The following is a 27,413-nucleotide window of genomic DNA, read 5'->3' as shown; positions in this document are numbered from 1 at the left end:
TATATGAGAAAAAGACTGAATCTTTTTTATTTTGAGATATTGATTATTAAACTGTTACAAAACCGGATGCGCGAAAGAGCAAAAAACAACATCAATGGTTAACAACTGATTCAGCAAATTAAAAAAATGTCCTTTAGCCAATCTATGCAACCAAACCCTGCATCCCTCCCCTCACAAAACAAGCATTTCAGATGACATATAAATGTAAACATAAAACCATTTTGTTACCAAAGCAAAGCTAAAATATAGGACATAAGAAAGATTTGGAAAAATATATTTGTAATATGTCAATAAGATATAAGCCAACTAAAGGGAACCAACAATTATATTAATATCCACTTTATTTTCAATAATACCATGAAATGGCTGCCATTAATACCTTAGTCCAGTTTAAAAAAAATATCTTGGTGATGTTTATGGTCACAATCATTTGAACTATAGCGTTGTAAAAGCATAGCATCACCAAAGCTCAAATCTAAAACTATGTAAAAAAGCCTGAAGAGCATTATGTTTGAAGAGCATTATCTTTGAATTTTTCTCCTCATAATCAACACATAAATTCTTTTCTCAACAATCACTGTACGATTGACAGATTCTGATGCATTTGTGAGAAAAGAGTGTGATTGTGCAGGATCTTTCTTGATTTATTTGGTGGAGAAGGAGGAGTAGGTGGTGAGGCTAGTGCGACTGTGAGAAGTTGATGAAGAGTTGGGGGAGCCTAGGTCCACACTGCTCCTGCGGGAGCTCTGTCTTGAGCCACTCCTGGAGCTGGTGGTGGATCCTGGGGCAGAGGAGAAGTTGTAGGGACTGCTGATCCCTCTGGAAGACACGGATGATGCCTGGAGCATTTTCAACCCACTGCTTTCCTCCACCAGACAATTATCAAGAGCCTGCTTGTAGGAAATCTTAAGTTTGCTCTTGGGGCAAGTTAGGTTCTTTGTGTGGTTCCTGATGTCTTGGAGTTTCTGGCCTGTTCTCACATCCAACCAGCCCCTGTTCACAGCATCTCCTATGGTTCTTCTGCAGCCCATTTCTGGGTCATAAATCCCCCCTGTTACAACTTGGAACTCCAGGAACCTCTGCCCAGCCTCATATGGCAGCCACATCTCCTTCATGGCTTGAGCAACAGACATCTTCTTCCTGGTTTTGACATCTTCAAAGCCAAAGAAGGCTTTCTGGGCAGGCTTAAGCTTAGCGGCCATGTCGTCAGTTATTATGCCAAGGCGGGTGGCCTCTTGGATGCTATGCCTATGGCCATTTGTGGGATCAATAATTCCCCCTGTGCAAGCCTGAGCCTCCAGCAGTCTTTGAGCAGTGATGGAATCCACCAGACCACGATTCAGAGCTTCAGTGATGGTTATTTTCTCAATAGTGTCTGTGTCAAAGATGGCACCTACAGGTTCCTGGTCACCTACTGCTTCAAGAGGAGAGTCCAGAGTGATTGATACGCTGGATATACCCCTGAGGGAGCCAGGTGAGTCTTGATCTACACTGCTGGATGAGGAGCTTCGCTCTGTGACAGTTGTCATTCTTGTTGTTGTCATCTTGGCAAGAGTAGGTGATAAGGGTCTTGACAGGACTGATGATGATGATGATGAGAATGAAGATGTCACTGACGATGGAACTGAGGCTGCTGAAGTTCTTAAAGTGGATGATGATGATGATGAAACTGAAGATGTACCAGTGGATGGTGATGTTTTTGAAATCATTGATGATGATTTTACTGAAGTTGTACCTGCAGCTGTTGATGATCTTGAAGTTGATGAAGATGATGATGATGATGCATATTTGCTCTTGTTGCCAATGATATCTGCAAATTGAGTTAGGGTGATGGTACGGGATCGGTAATTATCTAGATCTGATTGATCAATTACTCGCTTTTCAAGCAGCTCGGTAATATCATACTGTCTTCCAGTCTTCCTGTCAATGATAAGAAATTGTGTGGAACCATCTGGATCAGTGATAGTGATCTCTTCCCATTCACACTCCTGCTCGGACAGTTCCAGGAAGGTGTCGTGGTCAATATATCCCTTGTTGTACGCTTCACGTACTGTCATCTCTTTATTTGTCTCTGGGTCTACAATTATCACTCTCCTCTTTCTCAGAGTGTTCTTCAGAGTCGACTCTAGATCTTTCTTGATAGGCAAAAGTATGAGGCCAGTCTTCTTATCTGTGATACAGCGTTTCTTAAGCTCGAGATAAGTTAAGTTTTCCTCTGTGTTGGGATCAAAGAAACCCTGGATATCAACATTCTGATCAGTCAGGATCTTGTTCATTTCCTTGTCAAAGTAACCTCTCTTGTAGGCTACGCTCACGTCAATACGATGGTTGTGTTCAGGATCAATTATGCCACCGCTGGCAATCTGGGCCTCTAGAAGACGGATGCCATAACCTTTCTCCACCAAACCTCTCTCTATGGCCTGAAAGAGGGAGATAACCTTGTCTGTACCAGGCAGTTTGTAGCCAGTCACTGCCTTCTCTGCTGATAGCAGTTTGTCTTTAAACTCTGGCCCAAACAGTCTTTTATTGTAGGCATCACTAACAGTCAGGTAATGGTTGTTGACAGGATCAATAATAAAACCTGAGGCAGCCTGGGCCTCCAGCAGTTTCAGAGTGTTCCCAGGTTGCAACAGTTCATCTTTCATGGCCTGATAGATTGGCATCACCTTATCACTGGCCTCATCATAAACCCCTGCTATGCAGGTGGAGCCTCTCAGGTAGGAGTGCAGACGGTCTTCAATGTCGCGGCTCGTCAATCTGCCCTCCCTAAGTTGGTCCATATCCGACCGGTTTAAAAGGTTTGCATCCACTAGATCTATGACTGACACCTGGCCCCTGAGCCCCTGGACAGTTAATGACTTTTTAGGTTCAGGGAGAAGCAAAAGACCGGTTTTTGAATCTACTTTGCATTTTTTCTTCAGATATACATAGGTGGTTGGTTGTTGGGTGTCTGGGTCCAGATAACACTCAGGATACTGATTAAGGCTCTGATATAGGTCCTCATCTATGAGATCCCTATCCATAGCAATATCTTTGGGTAGAAATATACTGAGGGCAGGGTCTAAAATACCCCCTACAGACTCTTGAGCCTGAAGTATACGTAGAGCTGTGTCCTTGTCAATTAATCCCTTCTTCATGGCCTGGCCTGCTGACAGGAGCTTGCCAGTATTTGGGTCTCTGTAACCAATAACAGCAGCTTCAGCAGCATACAACTTTGATTCGTCCTCCTTATCCACAACTCCTCTGGCACATGCTTCCTTTACAGTCATTTTATGATTAGTTTTGGGGTCAATGATGTTGCCAGTGGCTGCCTGAGCTTCCAGTAGCATATCAGCGCTGTCAGGGGACATCATTTTCAGTTTTTTGGCTTCTGTAAAAGACATTTTCCCTAAAGGTCCAGCTGCCACACCAGCAATTGACCCTGTCCCTATCAGAAAAACCTTCATATCCACAGACACCTCTGAGACAGTTTTCTCTCCCTTCAATAGCTGGTTAAATGTTGGTTTGTCCAGGACCCCACAGTCAAGCAATTGTTGTGCTGTGACAGTCTTACGGACACCATCAAAGACTAGTTTGGAGGGGTCAAACTTCTCAGAGATTGGCAAAAGTTGTAGGGTTGCTTGAGGCTCTGTCTTGCATCTTTCCTGCAAAGCGCCATAGCTGGCAACACGTTCAGTTTCTGGATCACGGTAACAATCAGGACTCTGGTTCAGAGCGTGACGGAGGTTTTCATCCAAAAGGTTGCGCTTGATGGCTGTATCTTTGGGGAGAAACACGCTGAGAGTAGGATCTATAATTCCTCCCACAGACTCCTGGGCCTGAAGCAGCCGTAGCCCAGTCTTCCTGTCAATCAATCCCTTCTCCATTGCCTCAAACACTGAGAGAAGCTTGGCTGAGCTAGGATCCTTGAAACCCACAGCAGCAGCCTCTGCTGCCAATAATCTGTCTCGATCCCTAATGTCCACCACTCCTCTTGCACATGCCTCCTCCACTGTCAGCTTCTGATTCGTTTTAGGGTCAATGATGTATCCTGTGGCAGCCTGGGCTTCGAGTAACAAATATGCACTCTCTGAGGGCAGGAGCAACTGTTTCTTGGCTTCTGAGAAAGACATCTTTCCTTCACGTTCAGCTAACACCCCACCAATGGCTCCAGTTCCCTTAAGATAGACTGTCTTTTCCATAGAAACTGCTAGAACGGTTTTCTCCCCTTTAACTAGTTGGTCTAATGTTGGCTTGTCAATGACTCCACATTCAAACAACTGCTGAGCTGAGACTGACTTGCGGATTCCATCAAACATCAGTTTGGAAGGGTCTTTTCTCTCTTTGATTGGTAGAAGTATCAGGCCTGTGTGAGACTCTGTTTTACTTCTCTTCTTTAAAGTCCCATAGCTGGTCTCATGCTGAGTGTCTGGGTCAATGTAATACGTCGGACTCTGGTTTAGAGCACGACAGAGATCGTCATCCAAAAGGTTACGCTTGATAGCTGTATCTTTGGGGAGGAACACGCTGAGATTGGGATCTAGAATGCCTCCAGCAGACTCCTGGGCCTGAAGCAGGCGTAGCCCAGTCTTCCTGTCAATCAATCCCTTCTTTATTGCCTCAAACACTGAGAGGGGCTTAGCTGTGTTAGGATCACGAAATCCCACAGCAGCGGCTTCTGCTGCCAAGAGTCTATCTCGATCCCTATTGTCCACCACTCTTCTTGCACATGCTTCCTCTACTGTCAGCTTCTGATTGGTTGTGGGGTCAATGATGTGGCCTGTGGCAGCCTGAGCGTCCAGTAGTAAATCTGCACTTTCTGGGGGCATAAGCATCTGTTTCTTGGCCTCTGATAAAGACATTTTCCCTAAAGGTCCAGCTGCCACACCAGCAATTGATCCTGTCCCTTTTAGAAAGACCTTATTATCCACAGACACCTCTGGGACAGTTTTCTCTCCCTTCATTAGTTGGTTAAATGTTGCTTTGTCCAGGATCCCACAATCAAGCAACTGCTTTGCTGTTACTTGCTTACGAACACCATCAAAGATCAATTTGGAAGGGTCTAGCTTCTCTGTGATTGGCAAAATAAGCAGACCTGTATGAGGCTCCGTCTTGCATCTTTTCTTCAATGTGTCATAGCTGGCATCACGCTCAGTTTCTGGATCACAGTAACACTCAGGACTTTGGTTTAGAGCGTGACGGAGGTTTTCATCCAAAAGGTTGCGCTTGATGGCTGTATCTTTGGGGAGAAACACGCTGAGAGTAGGATCTATAATTCCTCCCACAGACTCCTGGGCCTGAAGCAGGCGTAGCCCAGTATTCCTGTCAATCAATCCCTTCTTCATTGCCTCAAACACTGAGAGAAGCTTGGCTGAGCTAGGATCCTTGAAACCCACAGCCGCAGCCTCTGCTGCCAATAATCTGTCTCGATCCCTAATATCCACCACTCCTCTGGCACATGCCTCCTCTACTGTCAGCTTCTGATTGGTTTTAGGGTCAATGATGTATCCTGTAGCAGCCTGGGCTTCAAGTAGCAAATATGCACTCTCTGATGGCAGGAGCAACTGTTTCTTGGCTTCTGAGAAAGACATCTTTCCTTCACGTTCAGCTAACGCCCCACCAATAGCTCCAGTTCCCTTAAGATAGACTGTTTTTTCCATAGAAACTGCTGGAACAGTTTTCTCTCCTTTAACTAGTTGGTCTAATGTTGGCTTGTCAATGACTCCACATTCAAACAACTGCTGAGCTGAGACTGACTTGCGGATTCCATCAAACATCACTTTGGAAGGGTCTTTTCTCTCTTCGATTGGTAGAAGTATCAGGCCTGTGTGAGACTCTGTTTTACTTCTCTTCTTTAAAGTCCCATAGCTGGTCTCATGCTGAGTGTCTGGGTCAATGTAACACGTCGGACTCTGGTTTAGAGCACGACAGAGATCGTCATCCAAAAGGTTACGCTTGATAGCTGTATCTTTGGGGAGGAACACGCTGAGATTGGGATCTAGAATGCCTCCAGCAGACTCCTGGGCCTGAAGCAGGCGTAGCCCAGTCTTCCTGTCAATCAATCCCTTCTTTATTGCCTCAAACACTGAGAGGGGCTTAGCTGTGTTAGGATCCCGAAATCCCACAGCAGCGGCTTCTGCTGCCAAGAGTCTATCTCGATCCCTATTGTCCACCACTCTTCTTGCACATGCTTCCTCTACTGTCAGCTTCTGATTGGTTGTGGGGTCAATGATGTGGCCTGTGGCAGCCTGAGCGTCCAGTAGTAAATCTGCACTTTCTGGGGGCATAAGCATCTGTTTCTTGGCCTCTGATAAAGACATTTTCCCTAAAGGTCCAGCTGCCACACCAGCAATTGATCCTGTCCCTTTTAGAAAGACCTTATTATCCACAGACACCTCTGGGACAGTTTTCTCTCCCTTCATTAGTTGGTTAAATGTTGCTTTGTCCAGTACCCCACAATCAAGCAACTGCTTTGCTGTTACTTGCTTACGAACACCATCAAAGATCAATTTGGAAGGGTCTAGCTTCTCTGTGATTGGCAAAAGAAGCAGACCTGTGTGAGGCTCTGTCTTGCATCTTTTTTTCAATGCGTCATAGCTGGCATCACGCTCAGTTTCTGGATCACGATAACACTCTGGACTTTGGTGTAGAGCGTGACGGAGGTTTTCATCCAAAATGTTGCGCTTGATGGCTGTATCTTTGGGGAGGAACACACTGAGATTGGGATCTAGAATGCCCCCCACTGACTCCTGGGCCTGCAGCATGCGTAGCCCAGTCTTCCTATCAATTAGTCCCTTTCTCATTGCCTCAAACACTGAGAGAGGCTTAACTGAGCTAGAATCCTTGTATCCCACAGCAGCAGCTTCAGCTGCCAATAATCTGTCTCTATCACTAATGTCCACCACTCCTCTGGCACACGCCTCCTCTACGGTCAGCTTCTGATTGTTTCTGGGATCAATGATGTGACCTGTGGCAGCCTGGGCTTCCAGTAGCAAATTGGCACTATCCTCAGGCAGGAGCAACTGTTTCTTGGCTTCTGACAAAGACAATTTGCCATGACTCCCAGCTATAACCCCAGCAATTGGCCCAGTCCCCTTCAGATTAACCTTTTTATCAAGAGACACTTCTGGGACATTTTGCTTCCCTTTTTCTAGATCTATAAATGTTGGCTTGTCCAGGACACCACAATCAAGCAGCTGCTTGGCTGTGACAGGTTTCCTAACTCCATCAAAGACAAGTTTGGAGGGGTCTACCTTCTCAGGGATAGGAAGAAGCAGAAGGCCTGTGTGTAGCTCTACCTTACATCTCCTCTTCATTGAGATATAGGTTACACCATCCTCACTTTCTGGGTCCAGGTAGAGCTCAGGGCTTCGATTCAGAGCACTATATATTTCATCATTAATTAGGTTACGCTCAATGGCTGTGTCTTTGGGAAGGAACACACTGAGTACAGGATCTATAATTCCTCCCACAGACTCCTGGGCTTGTAGCAGACGCAGAGTTGTGTTCTTGTCAATCAGTCCTTTCTTCATGGCCTGAAATACTGAAAGGGGTTTGCTTGTGCTAGGATCACCATATCCTACAGCTGCAGCTTCTGCTGCTAGCAACCTCTCTCTGTCGTCTTTATCAACCAGACCTTGATCACATGCCTCTTCAACTGTCAACTTCTGATTAGTTCTGGGGTCAATGATGTGGCCTGTGGCAGCCTGAGCATCCAGTAGCAGGTCAACGCTATCTGGAGGTAGCAGATTATTTTTTTTTGCTTCAGTGAAAGTCATTTTGAATATAGGTCCTATAATAGACCCTGGACCTTTCAGACCTCCAATAACCACCCCAGCTATTGGGCCTGTCCCTTTGAGACTGACTTTTTTGTCGATAGACACATCAGGGACAGTCTTGTGCCCCTTCACAAGCTGGCTGAATGTTGGTTTGTCCAAAACACCACAGTCCAGCAACTGGTTTGCTGTGACAGGCTTACGGACTCCGTCAAATATCAGAGTGGAGGTATCCAAGGTCGGGGGCAGCCTAACTCTCATCAACTCTGTTTCCTCGGATTTTCTAACAACAGTTACCTCTCGCAGTTCTTTCTGCAAGGTGGACAGCCTACTTTTATATGTCTCATCAAGCTCCCTGAGTTCCCTCATCAGCCTCTCTATCTCACTTTTCAAAGTGTTCTTTTCCCTCTCCAGACGTTCCTTGTCCGTGTCATATTGCCTTATCAAGCCCTGCTTACTATCAAACTGCTCCTTCCAGTAATCTAAATCTCTCTTAACCCTCTCGTTCTCCTCCTGCATACGCTGCTTATTGCGAAGGTCAGAGTCTTGGGACAATTTAATGCGACTGAGTTCCTCCTCTAGCCTTTGGTAGCGATCTTTGTCCTTTTCTGACAATTGCAGTTTCAGCAAGAGAGCATCTCTCTCATTCACAATCTCACTGTACTGGGACTGAATGGATAGCATCGAGGCTGTTGTCTGCAGAAAAAAGAAGGACAAAAGCAGAGAGACAAAAGGTTAGTCAACTCAGAAAAACATTGATAAATGTACTCTATATTTCAATAACCATACATTGGTTTTCTGCAATTTTTTCTACGTTTACCATCACTATTTTTCTACGTTTACCATCACTGTATACAAGCATACAAATCAAGGATAGACTAGGATAGAATAGGTTTTGGCTAAAAAAAAATAATTTATTCAGAAATCATCATGCTACTAATAAAATGAACTGCACCTACATTTGTACTCGTGCTGGTAAACCTTAATGGTAAACGTAAATGCTATCAAGGAGGACAGCACACATACTTGCTCTATTATCTTTTTCTAGAAGCAGAACACTAAACAACCGTTTGGCTTTAGGGAAACGGGAGATGTCGTAAATGAAATGTTTTTTGTCCTACATTGATTTGAAATGTGGAAAAATAGACTTAACCTAAAAATGCCCCAGTGTTAAATGCATGACAATGTAACCAAAATCTGTTTTGGATTATAAAGAGCAAGTCTGTGTGCGTTCTACCAAAATAGGACTTCATTAACTTTGCAATACATCATGCAGACTAATTCCCTTCAGAAAAACATGAAAATGTCTTGCAAGACTGGGAAGTATGGGATTACAGTAGTCGATAATTTAAAAAAAGTTATCCAGTAGGAAAAAAACATAATTTAAAAAATCAATAGGTTTTCATTGTGAAATCAACCTTCCCAATCCTGAAGCAGATCCACTATTTTGACTAATACTTTTTACAGATTGGAATAGTTACTTTCTACATTCTGTAAATTGCCAAAACAACAAAAATAAATAATGCCAATATCTGAGTGCTAATACTAATACTAAGATTGACTGTCTAAAATGGCATGAATAGTTGCTTCCAATACTGTAAAATTATTTGGAAATGTTACGTGTTATTTTTACAAGTTTGGAAAATGTAAAAAACAAACAAACTATATTAGACCAGAGGACCAGCGGTAATGATGTCATTGGTGATGTTGATCACTCTGGGAAAGAAGGAAAGGCAAAAGAGCATGCAGATTGCACATCTTTGCACAGTGTGGGCAGGGAGGCAGTTGGTTCGGGGGTCGGCAGGCAGAGAGGCACAGATTATATTTGCATGCAAGTGATTGACATGCAAGTTCATTCAAACACATACAGCAATATGTGTTCAAATCAGAGTTACCAAGAGGGAGGCATCTACAGAGCATCTAGCAAAAGTTTGGCTACAGACACTAATAGCTACTTGATTGATCCAAATTAGGATTCTGATTTGAAAAGACGAGAGCAGTCCAGGACTTAGTGCCAAACTTCCATGTACCTCGGTGACCTGCTTTTGTATTTTCTCAGCCTCCAGCTTGAGTTTCTGTCTCTCCGATGAAAGCTCTGAGACCAGGTTGCGGTAATCTACATTGCTGCTCTCACTGGTATGCAGCTGCAGCTCCAGGCCAGAAATGTGGGAGGAGAGCTCGTCGTCCTTTCCCTGTTTGGATCTCAGGAGTTCCTCGTTATCATGTTGTGTTGACCTTAGTTCCTCCTCCAGCCTCAGCCTCTCTTTTGTCTGGGTTTCTGTCAGCTCCTTCAGCCTTTGAAGCTCAACAGAGTTCTCATTCAGTGCCTTACTCTTCTCCTCAATTGTTCTGTAAAGGCCTTTATTCCTGAGATTTGCTTCATTGCCTCTGGCCTGCTCCTGGAGGAGCTGTTGCTGCAGGGCCTTCAGCTCGGCGCTCAGCTGGCTCATGTGCTCTGCGGAGGTCTTGTTTTGTCTGGAGCTTCTCTCCAGCTCCTCCTGCAACCTAAGATGCTCTTCCTCCCCTCTCTTTTCTGACATGCTAGCATGTTCTTGGCTCTGGCGTAGAGTATTAATAGTGCTGATGTAGTCTGTCATGGCCATGGTGGTATTTTTCAGCTCTGTTTCTACCTGCCTTCTTCTGGACACTTCTTCTTGGTTAGCCTTTTTTAGACTCTCCACTTGGCTCTCTAGCTCATCTCTCACAGACTGAATGTCCTTCATACGTCCCTGTAACCTGCTCATGTTCTGTTCCACTCTGCTTCGCTCCCTGCTCTCCCTCTCCAGCTCCAAACGCATCTTCTGAAGCTCCTCCTCGCACTCCCCTAGCTGCTTAGCGGCCATTGATGAACTGGTTAGCTTCACCTGCAGCTGAGCCAAAGTCTGTTCAAGCACACTCTGCCCTTCCTCTATAGTTCTCCTCCTGCGTGTCTCCTCATCCAGACTATGTGTAATGTAGGCCAGCTCGTCACTCTTGTCCTGCAGACTCTTCATGACTTGAGCCAGCTCCGCTGTATATTGGCTGCTTTCCTCATCTATCTGCCTCAACAGCACCTCGACCTGACTTTCCAGTTCTCTCCTCCTGCGCCCTTCCTCTGTGATGACAGCACGCTGACTGTGAGCTTCTTCCTCTGCCCTCATCCTATGTTCTTCAGCCAGGCTCATAGACATCCTTAACCTCCTCAGCTCCTCCTCCAGATTCCTTCTCTCTGCCTCCATCCTGTCCTTCTGCATCTGGAGATCAGCTGTATCCTCCTCCCTCAGGGATGACAGCCTCTGGATATCTGTGCGGCTGACGTGGATCTGTGATTCATAGCTGAGCTTTAAGTTATTGATCTCCGTAGTGAATTGGCTCCTTACCTTTGACATCTCCCTTTGTAGCTCCTTGAACCTCGCTGCCTCCTCAGCCAGCTGCCGCTGCAGCTTTACAATCTCGTGGTCCTTACTTGACACACTCTTCTCCATCTCCGTCTTGGACCGGCTGACCGTCTCCAGCTCGTTCTGCCTCCTCCTCAGCACCAACTCGTACTCCTCCTGTTGCGTCACGTAGCGTTCCTCTGCCAGTCTCTTCTTCCTCTTTTCTCCTTCAAGCAAGTAGTTGAGACGTGTCACCTCATCATTGAGGTCTGCCAGCTGGCTCTGACTGGAGTCAAGACTGTCCTTGGTGGCATTGCACTGCAGCGTAGAGGTCTGCTTCACCTCCTCCATTGATAGCAGCATGTCCTGTGAGTTGGACAACTCCAGCCGGTAACGGGAAACAGCATCTTCCAGAGATTTGTTCTTGGCGTTGCGGTCTTGCATGTTCTCCCTCAACAGGCGAAGTTCTTCCTCTAACAGGTCAATCCTGGTGTTACGAATCTGAAAGCAAGATGAAGCAAAGGTAAATGCAAAGGTAATTTTAAGAACTTTATTCAAGTACATTTCAATGTATAAAAACACTTCACCACTGTGCACTTGGATGATTGATTAGAATGGGTTCAATTGATTTAAAAAAAAGCAAAAAGCAAAAACTTATAGAAAGACAGAGCACAAACAAAAATGTGAAATCATACAAAGCAAGCACAAATATTCAAAGAACTACAAAATACAACATCAGTACCTTGAGCTCCTCCATGTTTTTGAGCAGCTCTCCCAAGAATTTGTAGTAGTCACCAGAATGGGTGAGCAACTCCATGTAACGGGTTTGTAGTTGTGTAGCCTGAGACGAAGACAAGCGAAGATAAAAGATGCATTTAGATAACACGTCGCTTAACTTCACAGATTCATTGAAATGTAATTTATCCTATACCTTAAGATACAAGAATAAACAGAAAAACATTTTCAGATACTGGGTCACCATATACCGAAAGCAGCTTTAGTTTTAATGAGACAACTGTTCCAATTTGGTTTTATTACTTCGAGATTAAGATCCATCGACGGCGACTTCAACATTGTCCTTTTGATGGGGATGTTGAGCAAAGTCTCTAAACCAGAGGTGTAAGAGGCCAGGTCTGTTTCATAGTCCTGTAGAACAGACATAGTCATGAAATTAATTATTTGAATGAGTTTGAAGGCAGTATATATGTAGGCCTCCTTACCTTGACAGCATTCACACAGGCTCCATTGTCCTTCAGCACACTCTCTACAGTCTCCCTCTTTGCTTGGATTTCGGAGTTCAGGGCCTTGAGAATACAATAATATAAAGATGTCGGATGAATTAGAAACACATAGACTCTCAATGTCGTAAGCAAATGAATCAATAGCAATGAAGTGCTGAGCAGGAAACCTTCTGATTGTTAATATGATCGGTCAGTCCTTGGATGCTCTCTATCTTGGTGGCCTGCAGGGCGTCTTGCTTTTTTTTTGTGGCATCAATCCAATCAATAAGGGAGGTGCTGGTTTGCTTGTAGTGCTGCAGCTGAGGCTGATACAGCTGCAAATCCTGGACTCTGAGCAGGAAAGAGAACAAATTCATAATAAAGCAACATATCATCAGCATTGTTTACAGTATAAACTGTTAAATTCTACAAAGAGAAAGACTGAGAGAGTTGCAGGTGCATGCAGGTGTAAAAGGGTTGAGCTGTGTTGAGGGCTGTAATACATATTTTTTCCTTTCATAATAGATCAACCGTCCACTTTTTTCAATGAATCAATTAATTATTGAAAATGCCCATCACAAGTTCCCAGCGCACAAAATGCAACCTTAAAATAGTTTTACTCAATCAGCAGTCCTTTTTCCTCTTACATTACAACCATCCATTCAACCCATGCATGATGAGAATTGGAGAGCCTTGTAGGACTCACAAATCTGTGTTAAATTGGCAAGCACCAATCCCTTGTGAAACATGACACTTCCACAATCTGTAAGTAGTGCTCGCAAATCACTTCTGTAAAACAGGCCTCAGATTCATACATGTAGCCTGACAGTAAATAGGTTTTGGCGTGGGAAGAGTGATGAACTGGCTGACCATAGATTCAGTATCTTGTTTAAACGGTTTGACAAAGAGATATTCCAGGTACTCAGATTTGGTGTAACAGTAAATTGTCAGGTTAGGTTTAACATGGGTCCCACGTGTAAAATACATATCAGAAAGAGAGGAAGACATACCTTGTGTCAATCTGCCCGTGGATTCGTCTCCAGCGGTCTGACAGCAGGTTCACCTGCTCAGTGAATTTGGATAGCATCATGTCACACCTGTGGAAGGGCCCGCCCACCTGGCTGTTCCAGTGGCTGGCCTTGGCCAGCTCCGCCTCCATGGAGGCCAGAATATCCTTCTTTTGATCCAGCTCTGCTTTAATATTCTACACATCAACAAAACACAAGAGACACCATTCAAATGTGACAAGCCGGACAAGTTAGCAATATGTTTTTAAAGAATCGTGGCATACAGAAATGCTCTTCAGCTTTTTCACATACTTTTCTAATTTAAACTGATGGATGACCACTCAGCCAAGCACTTACATGCACTGGTTGTCTGTCCTAGCAGTGATAATTTCTTACTTGTGCAATACATGTAAAAAAAATTAAATAAACTGAAACATAGCAATATCTTCCTGAAAACTGTAGCAATGTTAGCAAACAAATGATGTCTGTGAAAATGTGATATGTCCTATAAAATACCTTCAGGGCCAACATGTAATCCCCCACTTCACTGTGCGATAGAGAGGTGGTCTCTTTCTCTGTCAGTCTTGCCTCATGAACTTTCACTATGTCTTCAGCTCGTGCCACACTCTCCAGCATGTCCCTTAGAGCCTGCAGCCTGAGAGAGAGGAAGACATGATAGAAAACCTTTATTTTTTTTGATAATGTGTGAAATTAATGTCAGAGTTCTTTCCAGTTGTTGGCTTAGTAATGTGTGAGAAAGACGAGGGCACTTTTAATACACTAACTAACATGAGAACATCTGCTGGAGAAGACAGTTTAGATCTATGACCTTCTTAGTTGTGATCTTGTGTATGTTAATTTAATCTCAGGTCAATCTTGCTAATTTCAAAAAAACTTCCTGAATAATCAAAGCTAAAAAAACACAGTTTGTTTGCATAGGCTTACCGCTGCATGTAAGCGGACGAGCTGCTCTCCAGACTGCCCAGTCTTTGGTCAATGACTCCAATCTCACTGCGGAGGAACTGAGCTTTATCAGAATCATTCATGCCCTCCAGCTCCATCAAGATACGCTCCCTCAGACGCAAGTACTCTGCGTGCAGCGATTGGACATCATACTGCACCGTCTGCAGGGAAGCGCACAAGTACAGTTATAGCAATGAATATGTATTTAGAATAACATTTGCTTTCAATACTGAATGCTTCGAATGTTCGTGTCTACCTCTAACTGAGAGATCTTGAGGCCACAGTCGTGCATCCCGTCGTCTCCCAAGCAGATGTGAACGTGCTGACTCAGCGTGTCCTCTGCGCCCTCCAGCCTGAGTCTGAGCGCATGCAGCTCAGATAAGCTGCGAGAGGACGAGGAGGCGGAGGAGGAGGTGTTGATATGAGAGGCCGAATGAGAGGCCGAATAAGAGGGCGCCTTCTGCTTCTTCACCACCTTGCTCTCTTTATTCTCCGCCTTCATTTCACTTTTCCTCACTTTTTTCAGCTCCGCTCTTCGTCTTTCTTCTTCGAGCCTCCTGGCCTCCTCTTCGCGCCTCCTGGTCTCCTCTTCGCGCATCCTGGCCTCCTCTTCGCGCCTCCTGGCCTCCTCTTCGCGCCTCCTGGTCTCCTCTTGGCGCATCCTGGCCTCCTCTTCCAGCCTCCAGGCCTCCTCTTGGCGCATCCTGGCCTCCTCTTCCAGCCTCCTGGACTCAGCTGCTTGCTGTACTTCTATATTTCCCTGATTTACAACTGTGAGTAGAGACAATATACATTTTACTTATAAAAGTTGGAAGAAAAGATGAATCTACGGGGATACATGTGTAGTTTTGTATAAGCACAACATGCTTTGCAGTCTCGCACACTTAAACTAGTAAAAAATATTTTTTTGTGTCAAAACAACTTGGTTTTACTAGAGGACTTTATTTTGAAAGATTGAGTCCAGAACATGGAGTGAGTTTCCTAATCAAAATCCTAAAAAACTTGTTTATCACATACATTAGGGGATTTTAAAGGGCTTCTTAAGAATGAGCAATTTGGCATTTTTTTACATTTTAGATCTTCTCCTCAATATAGACATTTAAGTTTCTAAACAATTGTCAATAACAATATAAATGGAGAAATTCGGCCACATTGGTTGTAACGGTGAAGAACAAAATATTTGAATTTCTGTATTATCAATGCAGTTACTGCAACATTTTTGTTTCACTGATAAAGTAAAAGAAAAACATGCACACAAAATTATAATTCTAGTCACCAAAAAATTATAACATTCTCAGGAACACAGTCCTTTTTATTACATCATTATAATTACACATCGTCACCTTTTAAATCAAAAATCAAAATGGTATATATTTTTGGTAATACGGACCGTAAGTAGGCAGCTGCACCACGATCTGTTCATAGTGGGTCTGAGCTCCGGTGAACTGGTTCTCAATGCCTCTCTTGTCCTCGTCAGCAAACATCTGGGAGCCGTGGCTGTTCAGTTTAAACTCCTCGTAGTGAGTCTCCAGACTCTTGATGAGCTGACGGTATTCCTCAGGGCGCATGCGGGACAGCTGAAAAACACACACACACACACACACACATTACGTTTGACTCTAACCAACATCAGAAACGTAAGTAAATGGACATTATTTAAAACACTCACAGAGCTTACTCATCACTTACCATGGACACGGTGAGGGAGTTGATTGTTTTGATATCCATGAGGCAGTACTGCCAGGAGATGAGACTCTTAACGTTGATGTACAGCTGATTCCAGATGGACAGGATGGCCTCGTAGTACTGCTCGTTCCTTTGGAAAACACAGGGACAACATTTAAAACTTAACCTCACAACAACATGGTTATTGTATCTTCTTCTCAGCCAAAACAAATGGCATCTTACTTGTTGGCCAGACTGATGCCGAGTGGGTTGGGAGGTGGTACGATCAGGCACACAGAGGGCACCAACATGTCGAGTCCTCCGGGGCCCGTGACGTCCCACTTACTGCGCTGACTGTTGTCCTTTAGGATGGCCTTATTGTCCTTACAGATCACCTTCTGTGGAGTCCAATACAAATATATGGTATCACCAAATAAATAAACAGAATCAAATATGACTCCACAAGACAAGTCTTAGAAAATTTCATAGATTTAAAAAAATAAATATGTGCATGCAAATAGGTGTGTGCCAGGACGAGGACACTAGTGGTAAGTGTTTCCAGCAGGTCAGTGGCACATATTGATGATGACTCCCTACACAAAGAGTGAAGATGGCATCTGATTTGGAATAGGCTGCAAGTATGTTAATCCAAATCAGTAAATTAACTAAAGTATTTAGTTTTCTGTGATCCGTATTCATGGCTGCTTGGGAAATGTGAAAGCTAGGCTTGAATTATGTTATGTTTTGGTCACCCCTAAACCGGGCATGACAATATGAATGTATTACCAATGGTGTGTGTGTGTGTGTGTGTGTGTGTGTGTGTGTGTGTGTGTGTGTGTGTGTGTGTGTGTGTGTGTGTGTGTGTGTGTGTGTGTGTGTGTGTGTGGCGTGAGCCTTAGAAAACGGACCTGGTCTTGTTTGAAGTCACACAGGGCTTTCACGAAGATGGGGGTGCTGCTCTTCTCCTCCGGGTTTCTGGGTTTCAGTCTCACGATGCTCTTGGACTTGTTGACCAGATGTTGAACCTGCCTCTTGTTTTCCATAATCTTCTCCTTCTCCCTCTGGAAATAATTATACAAATCAAGATCCTAACCCAAGAATAATAATGACAGATACATTTAAATAATTATAAACTGTGGTGGTTCTGTAGCTTATTCAAACTGAAGACAATGATGAAACTAAATAAAATCCCTTTAAACATAAAAAGACCAAAGGTTGAAAATTTAACCGACATAATTAGAAAAAAAATAGAAGGTGGACACAATTGCAACAGGACAAAACATCTTACGACAATTAAAAAACCAATAATAATAACCATAATAGTAAGTGGTGAGTTTTGACCATCTACAGACATTATTGAAGAAATAATGAAAAAAGAAGCTGTTGTACCTCCAGTCCCGTGAGGAGCTCCATTAGGTTCTCCAGTGAAGTGTTCTTGTCACAGGTGAACTTCTTACGGACCGTCTCATGTTCCTTTTGCAGACCGCTGTACGTCTCATTGGCCTCTTTGAAGAACTGAGATACATAGAAGACTTCATTAGGAAGACATGATGTGTTTTTTTTTACGTTGTTATTTGGACATTAGGTCTGTTTAAAGTGTTTTTACACATAGTCATTTCACCAATTGTTAATATACAAATGTTTATCAAGAGTGGCTTTGAGTTTTTCGTTTTTCATGTAACCTGGTTGTAAGCTGCGTTCTCCTTCAGATGAACATCAATGCACTTGGTTATTTGAAGGAGCCAACTCCACTGAGTCTGCAGAGTGTCCTTGTATGCCTGAAATACACAGACAAAGAAAATAGAAACAATAAAGATAAAGCTCTCATTTATGCATGTAAACACTGTCTGATGATGGAGGGGTCGGCCCGCACCTCGATCTTGTCTGAAGCTGGATGGTTGCTCTTCAGGAGGGCATCCACTCTGGATTTCACCTTGTTCAGGTCCTTCTCTTTGTCCTCCAGGGCACTCATCAGTTTCTGTTACATAAGAGGAGGCTTAGCAATCACAGGGGACGCAGAAAACATCAGGATGCAGTTGGAGGAACACTGTGGCTTCGCTCTAAGTGGATGACTGACTGCAGCTGCCTAAAAATCTAATACATCACGGATGATTGCTCCCTTGTAAGAGGCAGATTAACCTCATAGAAAGGCATTAGTGTATTTTAGGCCCACAGGATTACCAAGAATGTTCAGCAACTAGAAAGAAGCTCTTCAAAAAACTTTGAATTAATCAAGGATTTCTGTCGCGTCTCTGCATTAAAATAAACCCAACTCTCCCTTTTTTTCCAATTGAACTTTTGATCTTTTAGTTGCATTACTTACCGAGTAGCTCTCCTGCTTGCGGGGGATGTACTGGTCGATGTTCTTGTCTCCCCAGTCAAACATCAGCTCCTCCTCTTCCCTGTCGTTCACCCACATGATCTCTTTGGACATATCCTGAATGATCTGCTTGAGCTCCTGCAGCTGCTCGGTCCGTCCGAACGACATTTGCTAGCAATGGAGTAGAGATTATGTTTAAATACAACAATTCACCTGAAAATGCACAACACAAATGGTGATTAGCGAACAAGAGTGTTGTTTTTTTGCTTTCACCTGCAGAGTGTCCCATTCCTGGTCCAGAGCGTGAAGGTTACCCTTGTCTCCTTTCTTAAGCTGTGGGAAGAGAATCAACCTCAGTTAGTGAAAGAAACTCTTAAGAAGTTATCTAAAAATAGCCTGAGGAGTTTGAAACACGGGAGCATTTACCAGTCAGGGGGATCTCACAAAATTATGCTACTGAGGTACAAGTGGGATCCAGTCATTTTGGAGTTTGAATCATACTAGGGCCTAAAAGGAAGGATAACCTGGCCATTGCTGCTTCAATTATATGTTCTCAAATCTGTCTTTTGTTCGTCTCCAAGCTTTATAATAAACAGTAAACCACTGAAGTGCCAATACTATATCAACTAATACCCATTTAAGTGTTTTCTCTGCAATATATAGAAGTCAAATTCTTTGACTAATGAATTTGACTTCTGTTGCCACCCTGATAACTCTGTTCTGTGATAAATGTGCAGACTGAACCCACCAGGTCGTCTTTGGCTCGGTCCACCTCGCTGCTCCTCTGGATGGAGCTGTGGAAGTTCTGGTGGCTTTTGAGCTGCTGATCGATGGCGGCAGCATCGTCTCCCCAAGAAGAAGTTTCAATCAGACGCTGAAAAGCAAAAATGATATTTGATCAGCAGACACAAACATTGAACAAACCTGGGCAGCTAAAAACGCTTACTTTAAGTTTATTTTGTGGCGTAGAGTCAAAAACCTTCTGAAGCCCTTCTCGCAGCCCAGATAGAGAGTTTGACGTGTTTCTCCAACGTTTCTTTCATTTCCACTTAATGTCGCCAGCAGGTGGTGGCAGAGAAACAAGATAGATTTTGCTTTTGTGAATTCATGAGCCTCTTCACCAAAAACATCTCAGGAATCTACCAGATTAAAATTGGTCTGAGAGTTGATGACAAGACAAAGCCTTCTTTTAATGTCTATCTCCCTGCAGTAGATTCCCAACATGTGTGAATTACCTGACCATGTGTCTGTTCTTTTTTTCCTTTCTATTGCTTATTAATAAATAAATGCTACCTAATGGTATACATAATTGGCACATGCATTACCACCTCAATCCAGTGTCTCTGACAACTCACAGCAGAAGAAAGCTTTCATGTCTAAACTCTGTGTGCGCGGTACTCTGGTTTCAAGAGGTCTGTCAGTCAATGTCAACACGGCTTATTCCTTTGTCTTTAAATGACGCAACATTTAAAACATAGCTTTTGAGTACGGATGAACTTAAAAAGACAATAGAATCCACAATAGAAATGTGAACAAAAGGGGTATCATAATGATACCGAACTCGTTCATGGGGCAGTCAGTCACTGGCTATTAATCATGTTCAGGATCATTTTAGTTCTTGAATTTAGAACTTCCTGCCAAATATATCAGCGATGGTCCAGGGATGTTTTTATTGGTCCTGCCGGTTTTATTATCTGATATCAAATGGAATGTCAGCAGTAATTCTACACTGTGAGCGTTTGTGTGTTTGTGTGTGTGTGTGTGTGTGTGTGTGTGTGTGTGTGTGTCGTAAATTATTTGCTTAATGGAAAGCTGACACTGTAAAGCGGTGTCAAGTGGATTCACTGACAGCTGAACAATGGCTCAAGGGGGTTTGGCTTTAAAAACTAAGCGTGTGTGTGTATGAATGTGTGTTTGTGTGTGTGTGTGTGTGTGTGTGTGTGTGTGTGTGTGTGTGTTTGTGTGTGTGTGTGTGTGTGTGTGTGTGTGCGCACTTTTTGCTGTGCAATCCAGGCCATAGCATCTTGGAAGCTCCTCCCAGGCTCCTCCCAGCCTCCTCCTCCGGAGCTCCCTCGGGTGCTCCTCCTCCTGTGCATGGAGCCGGTCATGGACATGTGGACCCCCTTCAGCTGGTCTTTACAGATCTCCATACTATGGATCAGGATAAGATAAATCCTTTCAGTTACAGGGAAACAGAAATCAGAAGAAGCGGAGAAAGGGATAAGTGTTCCTTACGTCCTGATTACGTTGTCAGGGGCCTGTCCCATGTCGCTCAGGTCCATCGCCAAGTTCTTCAGCTGTGCAATGGTCTCTTTAGCCATCATCATGTAGCGCTCTGCATCACCCATGGAACCGCCCTGCAAGGCATGGACAAAGCATTCATGGAGGTGTACAAAGTGCAGAAAGACAATTGCAAAGTATGCATCCACTCATTTGACTGTGAAAAGGTTCTGTCTGATAAAAGTACACTTTTATTCAATGTATTCAGTGTCTACCAATCAAAAATATTCAACAGTGTGTTACTCTTTATTTCCTTTCGTATTACATGTTATTAAAAACTTTATGTTGGGAAAAAGCTTTGTTAATGTTATTTTTTGGATATGACATGAGCCAAACATGTTTGCTTTACACTGACACAATAATGTGTATTAACATACACACAAATGTCAGATTCCTGGGAAAAGCTCCATGAGAAAAATGTTCATTTTAAATGTAAAATTAAAGGAAACATTCACAACGGTATTTGACACATTTCATTCAACTAAGAGCCAGCGATATTAGCTAATATATCACACAACCACTTAATTAAAGCATACAACAAATGGGATTTGCACTTCTAGTAAACTTTGCAGAAAACACACAAAAATTCACAAAAAGTTGCTCAGCAAGGAGCTGAGGTAGAGAGTGTTTCTGCGTGTGTGTGTGTGCACGTGTGTGTGTGTGTGTGTTTGCAAAATGTAAAGCTGACTGTAAAGCGGTGTCAAGTGGATTCACTGACAGTTGAAATATGGCCTAAGGGGGTCCAACAGAGAAATACACAAAGTGCTTCCATTATGTGTCGATGAGTGTCACATTAAAGGCTCACTCATCCAGTCACTCAATTTACAACCAAACATCAATTCTTTCATTCTTTCGGCATCAAGTAAAGCTGCAACACAATCCTTTTTCTTTTGAAACAAAGACTAGAAGACTGAGCTTATATTTGCTCTAGTGAAGGAAAACAAAGCATGACTCACAGACTGAAGGGCGTATTCAGCTTTCTTCAGGTACTCCTGGCACTGGGCCTGCAGGCTCATGGTTTGTTGGATGGAACTCGAGCCACTGCAGGGAGCAGCGGAGCAGAACTCATTAGCACCAAGCTATCATAATCACTATAATAAAGGCATGGCTACAACAATATCACAGTGCTTCCCTAGTTATCTACTATGTAATCAGTTGTGAATGAATGCATATGCACATTACTAACTCTGCTAACTCTGCAAAACTAATGCACACTTCCACAAAGCAAAACATTGCTAGATAAAAAATGGCAATGAACATCTGCACACATATTTCCTTTGCACCAAAATTATTATGTAAGCTTTCGGTAGGCTGATATATCAGGCCAGTCGGTTTATTGGTCTAGTTCTAGTCGTTACTGAATGTAAAAGTGTCTTTTTCTTTGAAAAACACCACTGACACTACCTTTCTATTCAAATGGCACACACAAATATCAGAAAGTCTGAAAATGGAACAAGCGTACTAAGTGTACTAAGCAGTTCAATGTGAGCTATAAATCAAACTCAGTGATTCTCTCCAGATAGGGAAGCTGCTCTGCAGCAAAGATCTGCAAAACATCAGCTTGAGTCCTCATTAAGACATAAAGACGGTTGCACTTGAATACACGTCTTTATGGCTTATCTTATCGTCTTTATAACTGTATGCTATCAATGCAATCAGTCAGGCGGTAACTCCCTAAAACAAACAAACTATGAATGCACACCAGACAACTTATTTGTTAAATGTGTCGTGAAGTATGCAACCTTCTTTCAATTTGTATGGAGACTGAAGAAAATAACTCCAAAGTAACAAATATATGATTGCTGTAAATATTGTGATGCACTTGTTTGGTATGAGCTTTTTTTTTTATCTTAAGGACAATTATGTCTACACAGGTTGTGCAGGGGCGAAATGAATACTGTGATAAAACACGCTGTCATGATTAATGTTTGATAGCAAACAGCAGCTCTCCAGGCAGCAGAGAGGGCCCACAGGCTCACAGGCAACAGGTGTCTGTGAGGAGAGCGCGGATTAGATAGTTGTAAAGTTAACCATGAAAATGAAGTCACACCTCATTCCGCCGGCCAATCCGTCTCCCATGCTGCCCATCATTCCGCCTCCCCTGGTGTTCATCATTCCGCCTCCCATGCTGCTCATCATTGCGCCTCCAGTGCTCATCCTTCCGCCTCCAGTGCTCATCATTGCGCCTCCAGTGCTCATCCTTCCGCCTCCAGTGCTCATCATTCCGCCTCCAGTGCTCATCATTCCGCCTCCAGTGCTCATCATTCTGGTCGACATTCCGCCTCCCATTCCGCTCATCATTCCGCCTGACATACCGCCTGCCATTCCGCCTCCAGAGGACTTTGAAAAGCTGTAGGTGTTGTATCCGTCCAAGTAGGGCTCGTATCCATTACCGCCTCCGTGCACGACCTCGCTGCGTGCGTATCGGGTGGTCCCCCCTCCGGTCAGGTCGCCTTTGGACCCGACCATGTTCAGGCCCTTCTGGGACCCGTACATGCTCTTTCTGACACGGACACGGCCGCCAAAGCGACTCTGTGGAATCTACTGTGCGAAGCTCAGCAGCCAGGTAGTCTATCTGTCCACCTGCCAGCCCAGTTCCCTCAGTCCGACTGCAGCTGAGGAGCAGGGGAGGGTAGTTTATGGAGGCTGGTAACCGCACCTCTTTGACACTCCCCAACCTGCTGAGCCAAAGGAACTCCCCGTGCCACTCCTTCAAACTCAGCTGGAAGCAGAGAGCGTCTTTGTGCTGTTATATCTTTGTGGGGACCAAGTTAACTTTCAAAGGTTACGCCATCTTTAAAAAGTTCATGACATTTGTTTTTTATTATTTGAAAAGGTTAAGACATTTTTCAAGTTTGGACAACATTAGTAGGGGAGTTACCTACATTCTGGAAATTGAGCACAGTTTGGAAAAGTCGAGAGAGTTTTGAAAGATAGACATATTTTTGGAACTTTTTTTTCTTCTTTTTTGTAGACTTTTGGTTATTTTGGAAAGTGTTGCAAAGTAAGGACATCTAGCCTGCATGGTCCTGACTGCTTCAAACTGCTGTTTGAGGGTTAAGAATCGGTTTCAAGTTAAAGGTTAGCATGAGGTTCACATTCACATCTAGGGTGGGGTCAGACAGGTAGTGGTGATGGTTACGGTTTGGGTAAGGACCTATAATGCATTATGTCACAAGTATCACACTGGGACATGTGTGTGTGTGCCCTTCAACTTGTATTTGCTAGTAAAGCTAAAATAAATGCATTGATCATTCACACAATTTAAATGAAATAAATGAAGACGACAACATGAACTGGGAACATTTTGATTCACAAATGTATATTTGTATACATCTTAAAACACCTTGTAATATATGCATTGAGCAGGGGAGGAGGGGCCAACTTTAAATGTTGTGTTATCAAGCAATGCATTGCCAAACTAACAACTCCTTCTCCTTGTGCCTTTAAGTGACTGCTGAAAGGGTCTGCCTTGTCATGTGATGCATCCATCTGGTCAGGTGATGCTTCCATTGGAACTTTAATTAAAAACAACAACCAAGGTGCAACGCTCTCCTCCCCTCCTCAGGGCTTATCTAACGTGTATCTCTACTCTGCGCACCCTCCTCATTCACTGTCTCTCTGTCTCACTCAAACGTCTCACTCAAACACACACACACACACACACACACACACACACACACACACACACACACACACACACACACACACACACACACACACACACACACACACACACACTTAAACACTTGCCCCCAGCCAAAGGGTGGAACTCACAGGAAAAACAAGTTTGACAGCTGCTCTTAAATGACAGCAATGATGGTTAAATGTTATTAACACTGCCTGACAACTGTTCAAATATAATTAATGGATAAAGATGAATTTATGAACACTGTTCTGCCCCCATCACCATGAAATAACAGCATCAAGAGTATGTCTTATATGTCAAGGAATACAAATGTTTCTTTGCACACAGTGATGTGCTGATCAAGTTCAATCGAGCTCGATCAACACATTGTGTTTACTTTTGTGTGTTTTGTTGTTTTTTAGATCACGACATTGTTTGTATAGACCGTATAGACTTTAGAGTGATACCACACAAGTATGAACAGGGCTCTCAAGTGTCACGCATTGAGCGTGACTGTCACGCATTTCGGTCTTAAGTCGCGCCCTCCCGCCACACATCGTATTTCTCACGCTGAAAAAAACCTCTAGGCTATTTAATGTGCCGCAGCGCACAAACATGACCTGGTCGCGCTGCCCTCACCATGGAGGAATCAAGCACGTCTCCCCCGAATCCCCTGGACTCATCAGCCAATCAAAAAAAAGATATGTCACTCTTACCTGTCTTAAAAACTTGAGAGCCCTGTATGAAGTATGAAGCAAACACACACACACACACACACACACACACACACCTACACACACACACACACACACACACACACACACACACACACACACACACACACACACACACACACACACACATACCTCCAGATGGCATAATGAGGCGTGGTTGCTGAAACATGCCGACCTAGCCTGAAGCTACTAAGGCTAACGAGCTAGTAAGACGCTATATGCAATTTGCAGCTCTGTGTTGCAAGCCAGTTTACGACCAAAACCGTTTCTTGGTACCATCCTGTAAACAGGTTTATTTCTGCTAAAGTGTGGAATGTCAGCGTGGGGATCTTAGCGGATTGACTCACTTTTTAGAGCCATTTGCAGTTTTTGGCAATTCCGCGTCGGCTTCATTCGGAGGTTGCCGCTTGAGCACACACACCTCACATGCACTTGTGGTCGGCCTGACTATGTACACATAGCACAGAGGTGTTTGAATTACAGCACACACAGAGGGAGAGCTACTTCATTCTCTGCTCCGGTAGACAATACTCTACAATAACTGTTCATAGCAAATAGTTGTTCGCTGCAATATTATCTCTGAATTTGGAATTTAGCAGCTTCACTGACCAAATACTTACAAAACTAATGACCTTTCGTCATTGCAAGCTGATTAGAATATCAGCAACAAGCTAAGGGTTAGCATGGTTAGCATTGTCATTATGACTATGTTAGCATGCAGAGGTTAGCATTTAGCTCAAAGTGTTGCCAGGGTGTTGCTGCCTCACAAAGTTGCTAGTTTCTTTTTCTTATCATGAGATCAATACCTCTTTTTATGATGATTAGTTTTTTGCCTAAAACACCAGCATAAATTGCACAGAATTAACAATTTACAGAAGGAAGAAAAGCAAAAAGAGAGAGGAAAGTCAGGCTGCACAAAGTAAGTTGATGAAGACAAATACAAATGGTGTTTTTGCAGATTTGGAACAAGACCGATCATGTCTTACATGATGTCTATACGAGTGCGTCTTGGCGCAGTAACTCACCTGCAGGCCTGAATTTCCTTTACCCTGCAGTTCAAGGACAGTATAGGGCTATCCTCTCTCTCACCCAATAAACTCAGCAGCTATTGAGGAATGTAACATGTGTGTGTTGGTGTGTAAGACTGTGGGATTGCGATTTATGTGTACGAGCATGCAAGAGTGAGCGTACAAAAGAGAAGCAGGAACGGGTTTGTTATAGCGTTAGTTTGCTGTTCATGATTTATTGCAAACAGTTGTTTTGCATTCGCATAATTGCAGACTTGGTTTGGATGACTAAGGGAAGAAGAATTTTTACCGATCATAGTCTGGGACATGACAATAACACTTTCATTACCACCGACTTAGTGTTGGAGCTCTTGCATGCTCGCTGTGAGTGATTCATCAAGGTAATAAACTGATTGAATATTTTTCTCAAGGGAAAAAAAGGTCCCACCTTACCGGAGTCTTATTTCCCGAATGAGATTCAAGAACACGCCTTTGCCTGTACATAAACTCACACAGATACACACCTTTTGCCAAAACAACATTCCAGCGCCGGTCTTCCTTTTTTTCTAAAGCTACACTTTGTTTTCTAATTTGCCACTCTGAAAGTTTTGGTGTCATTTAAAATGACCAGCATGGAATTTTTTATTGTGACCTTGCGTGTGCATGATGTAGTTGGTTAACTCAGGCCACAAACTAAATTAAGAGATTTCTATCGTCTAATGCATGTTTAATATGATGCATGCATCCTTTTAAAGACTGCAAAACCAATCACTGAATTTAACACATTTACTGTATATGTATTAGTCTTTTGTATCCTCTGGTTTAATTTATTTAAGGGCGTGTTTCTGAGGCGTAGTCCCAGCGGCCTCACCCTCTCCCATCTCCTTTCATTCCTGATTACTAGAGACAAGATAAGGCTTGCACACTTTAACAGGTTTTCTAAAAGTTGCCTGATTTTTTGGAGTTCTCATTCCAAGGGAAATATTGTAATGCATGGTCCTTAGAAATCTAAAATTGTTATTAAATCCAGCACTAAAATTCAACAAACAGGGATATTAAGTTCTCCCCGTGGTTTGGTAGGTTCCCTCCGGGTTCTCCGGCTTCATCCCACAGTCCCTGCCTTCGCTCAATGTCAGTTGAGATCAGCTCCAGCGCCCCTGCGCCCTTATATGATAAGTGGTTTGGATAATGGACTGGATTGGAAATACTCTAGGAAAGTACAAGTACATCAAAACTGTACTGAACTACATGAGTAACTGGACTTAGTTCAGCCTCAGAGTTGTGTGCGTATACTTTTGATCAATATAAATATATATATATAAATTATAACCTTTCAGATTACCGCCCAAAACTACCCCACGGGCAAATACAGCCTCCACACCCATGAACACACCCATGATCGACTGGAATCAAGGGAGGAGTGCTATTATATTAATACTATTATCAAATTAAACCCCTTATTCCAGGACACACACACAC

The 27,413-nt window shown here is 43.4% G+C and overlaps 2 protein-coding genes across 2 annotated transcripts; both read right to left on the bottom strand.

Annotated features, from left to right (window-relative positions):
* LOC306739002 (uncharacterized protein) lies at positions 1 to 23,043 on the bottom strand. Its single transcript, XM_079220939.1, has 24 exons — positions 22,616 to 23,043; positions 21,522 to 21,606; positions 20,521 to 20,642; positions 20,280 to 20,436; positions 19,034 to 19,159; positions 18,559 to 18,618; positions 18,289 to 18,456; positions 17,839 to 17,943; positions 17,648 to 17,743; positions 17,355 to 17,480; positions 16,874 to 17,026; positions 16,209 to 16,363; positions 15,990 to 16,116; positions 15,691 to 15,877; positions 14,557 to 15,071; positions 14,283 to 14,461; positions 13,854 to 13,992; positions 13,341 to 13,534; positions 12,519 to 12,681; positions 12,331 to 12,414; positions 12,149 to 12,256; positions 11,853 to 11,951; positions 11,114 to 11,611; positions 1 to 8,450 (listed from the first exon to the last, which is right to left on the bottom strand). Exons 1-24 carry the CDS (start codon positions 23,032 to 23,034, stop codon positions 645 to 647), a joined length of 11,871 nt encoding a protein of 3,956 aa, XP_079077065.1. The 5' UTR covers positions 23,035 to 23,043; the 3' UTR covers positions 1 to 644.
* On the bottom strand, positions 9,450 to 10,972 carry LOC306739432 (desmoplakin-B-like; the record flags this gene model as incomplete). The annotated part of the gene is made up of 2 exons (XM_079221450.1): positions 9,450 to 9,470; positions 9,785 to 10,972. 2 exons carry the CDS (start codon positions 10,970 to 10,972, stop codon positions 9,450 to 9,452), a joined length of 1,209 nt encoding a protein of 402 aa, XP_079077576.1.
* Positions 23,044 to 27,413: the final 4,370 nt, after the last annotated feature.

This window comes from Taurulus bubalis (genome assembly GCF_910589615.1).
Source record: "Taurulus bubalis genome assembly, chromosome: 7".
NCBI lineage: Eukaryota > Metazoa > Chordata > Actinopteri > Perciformes > Cottidae > Taurulus > Taurulus bubalis.
This window is presented reverse-complemented; position numbering and strand designations above follow the sequence as displayed.

Coding starts and splice junctions, on each gene's coding strand:
- LOC306739002 (XM_079220939.1), bottom strand. CDS start 23,034: ATGGTCGGGTCCAAAGGCGACCTGACCGGAGGGGGGACCACCCGATAC. Junction 15,072..15,690: donor GGTGCAGCTGCCTACTTACG/GTCCGTATTACC, acceptor CTCTACTCACAG/TTGTAAATCAGGGAAATATA. Junction 11,612..11,852: donor AAAACATGGAGGAGCTCAAG/GTACTGATGTTG, acceptor TCTTGCTTTCAG/ATTCGTAACACCAGGATTGA.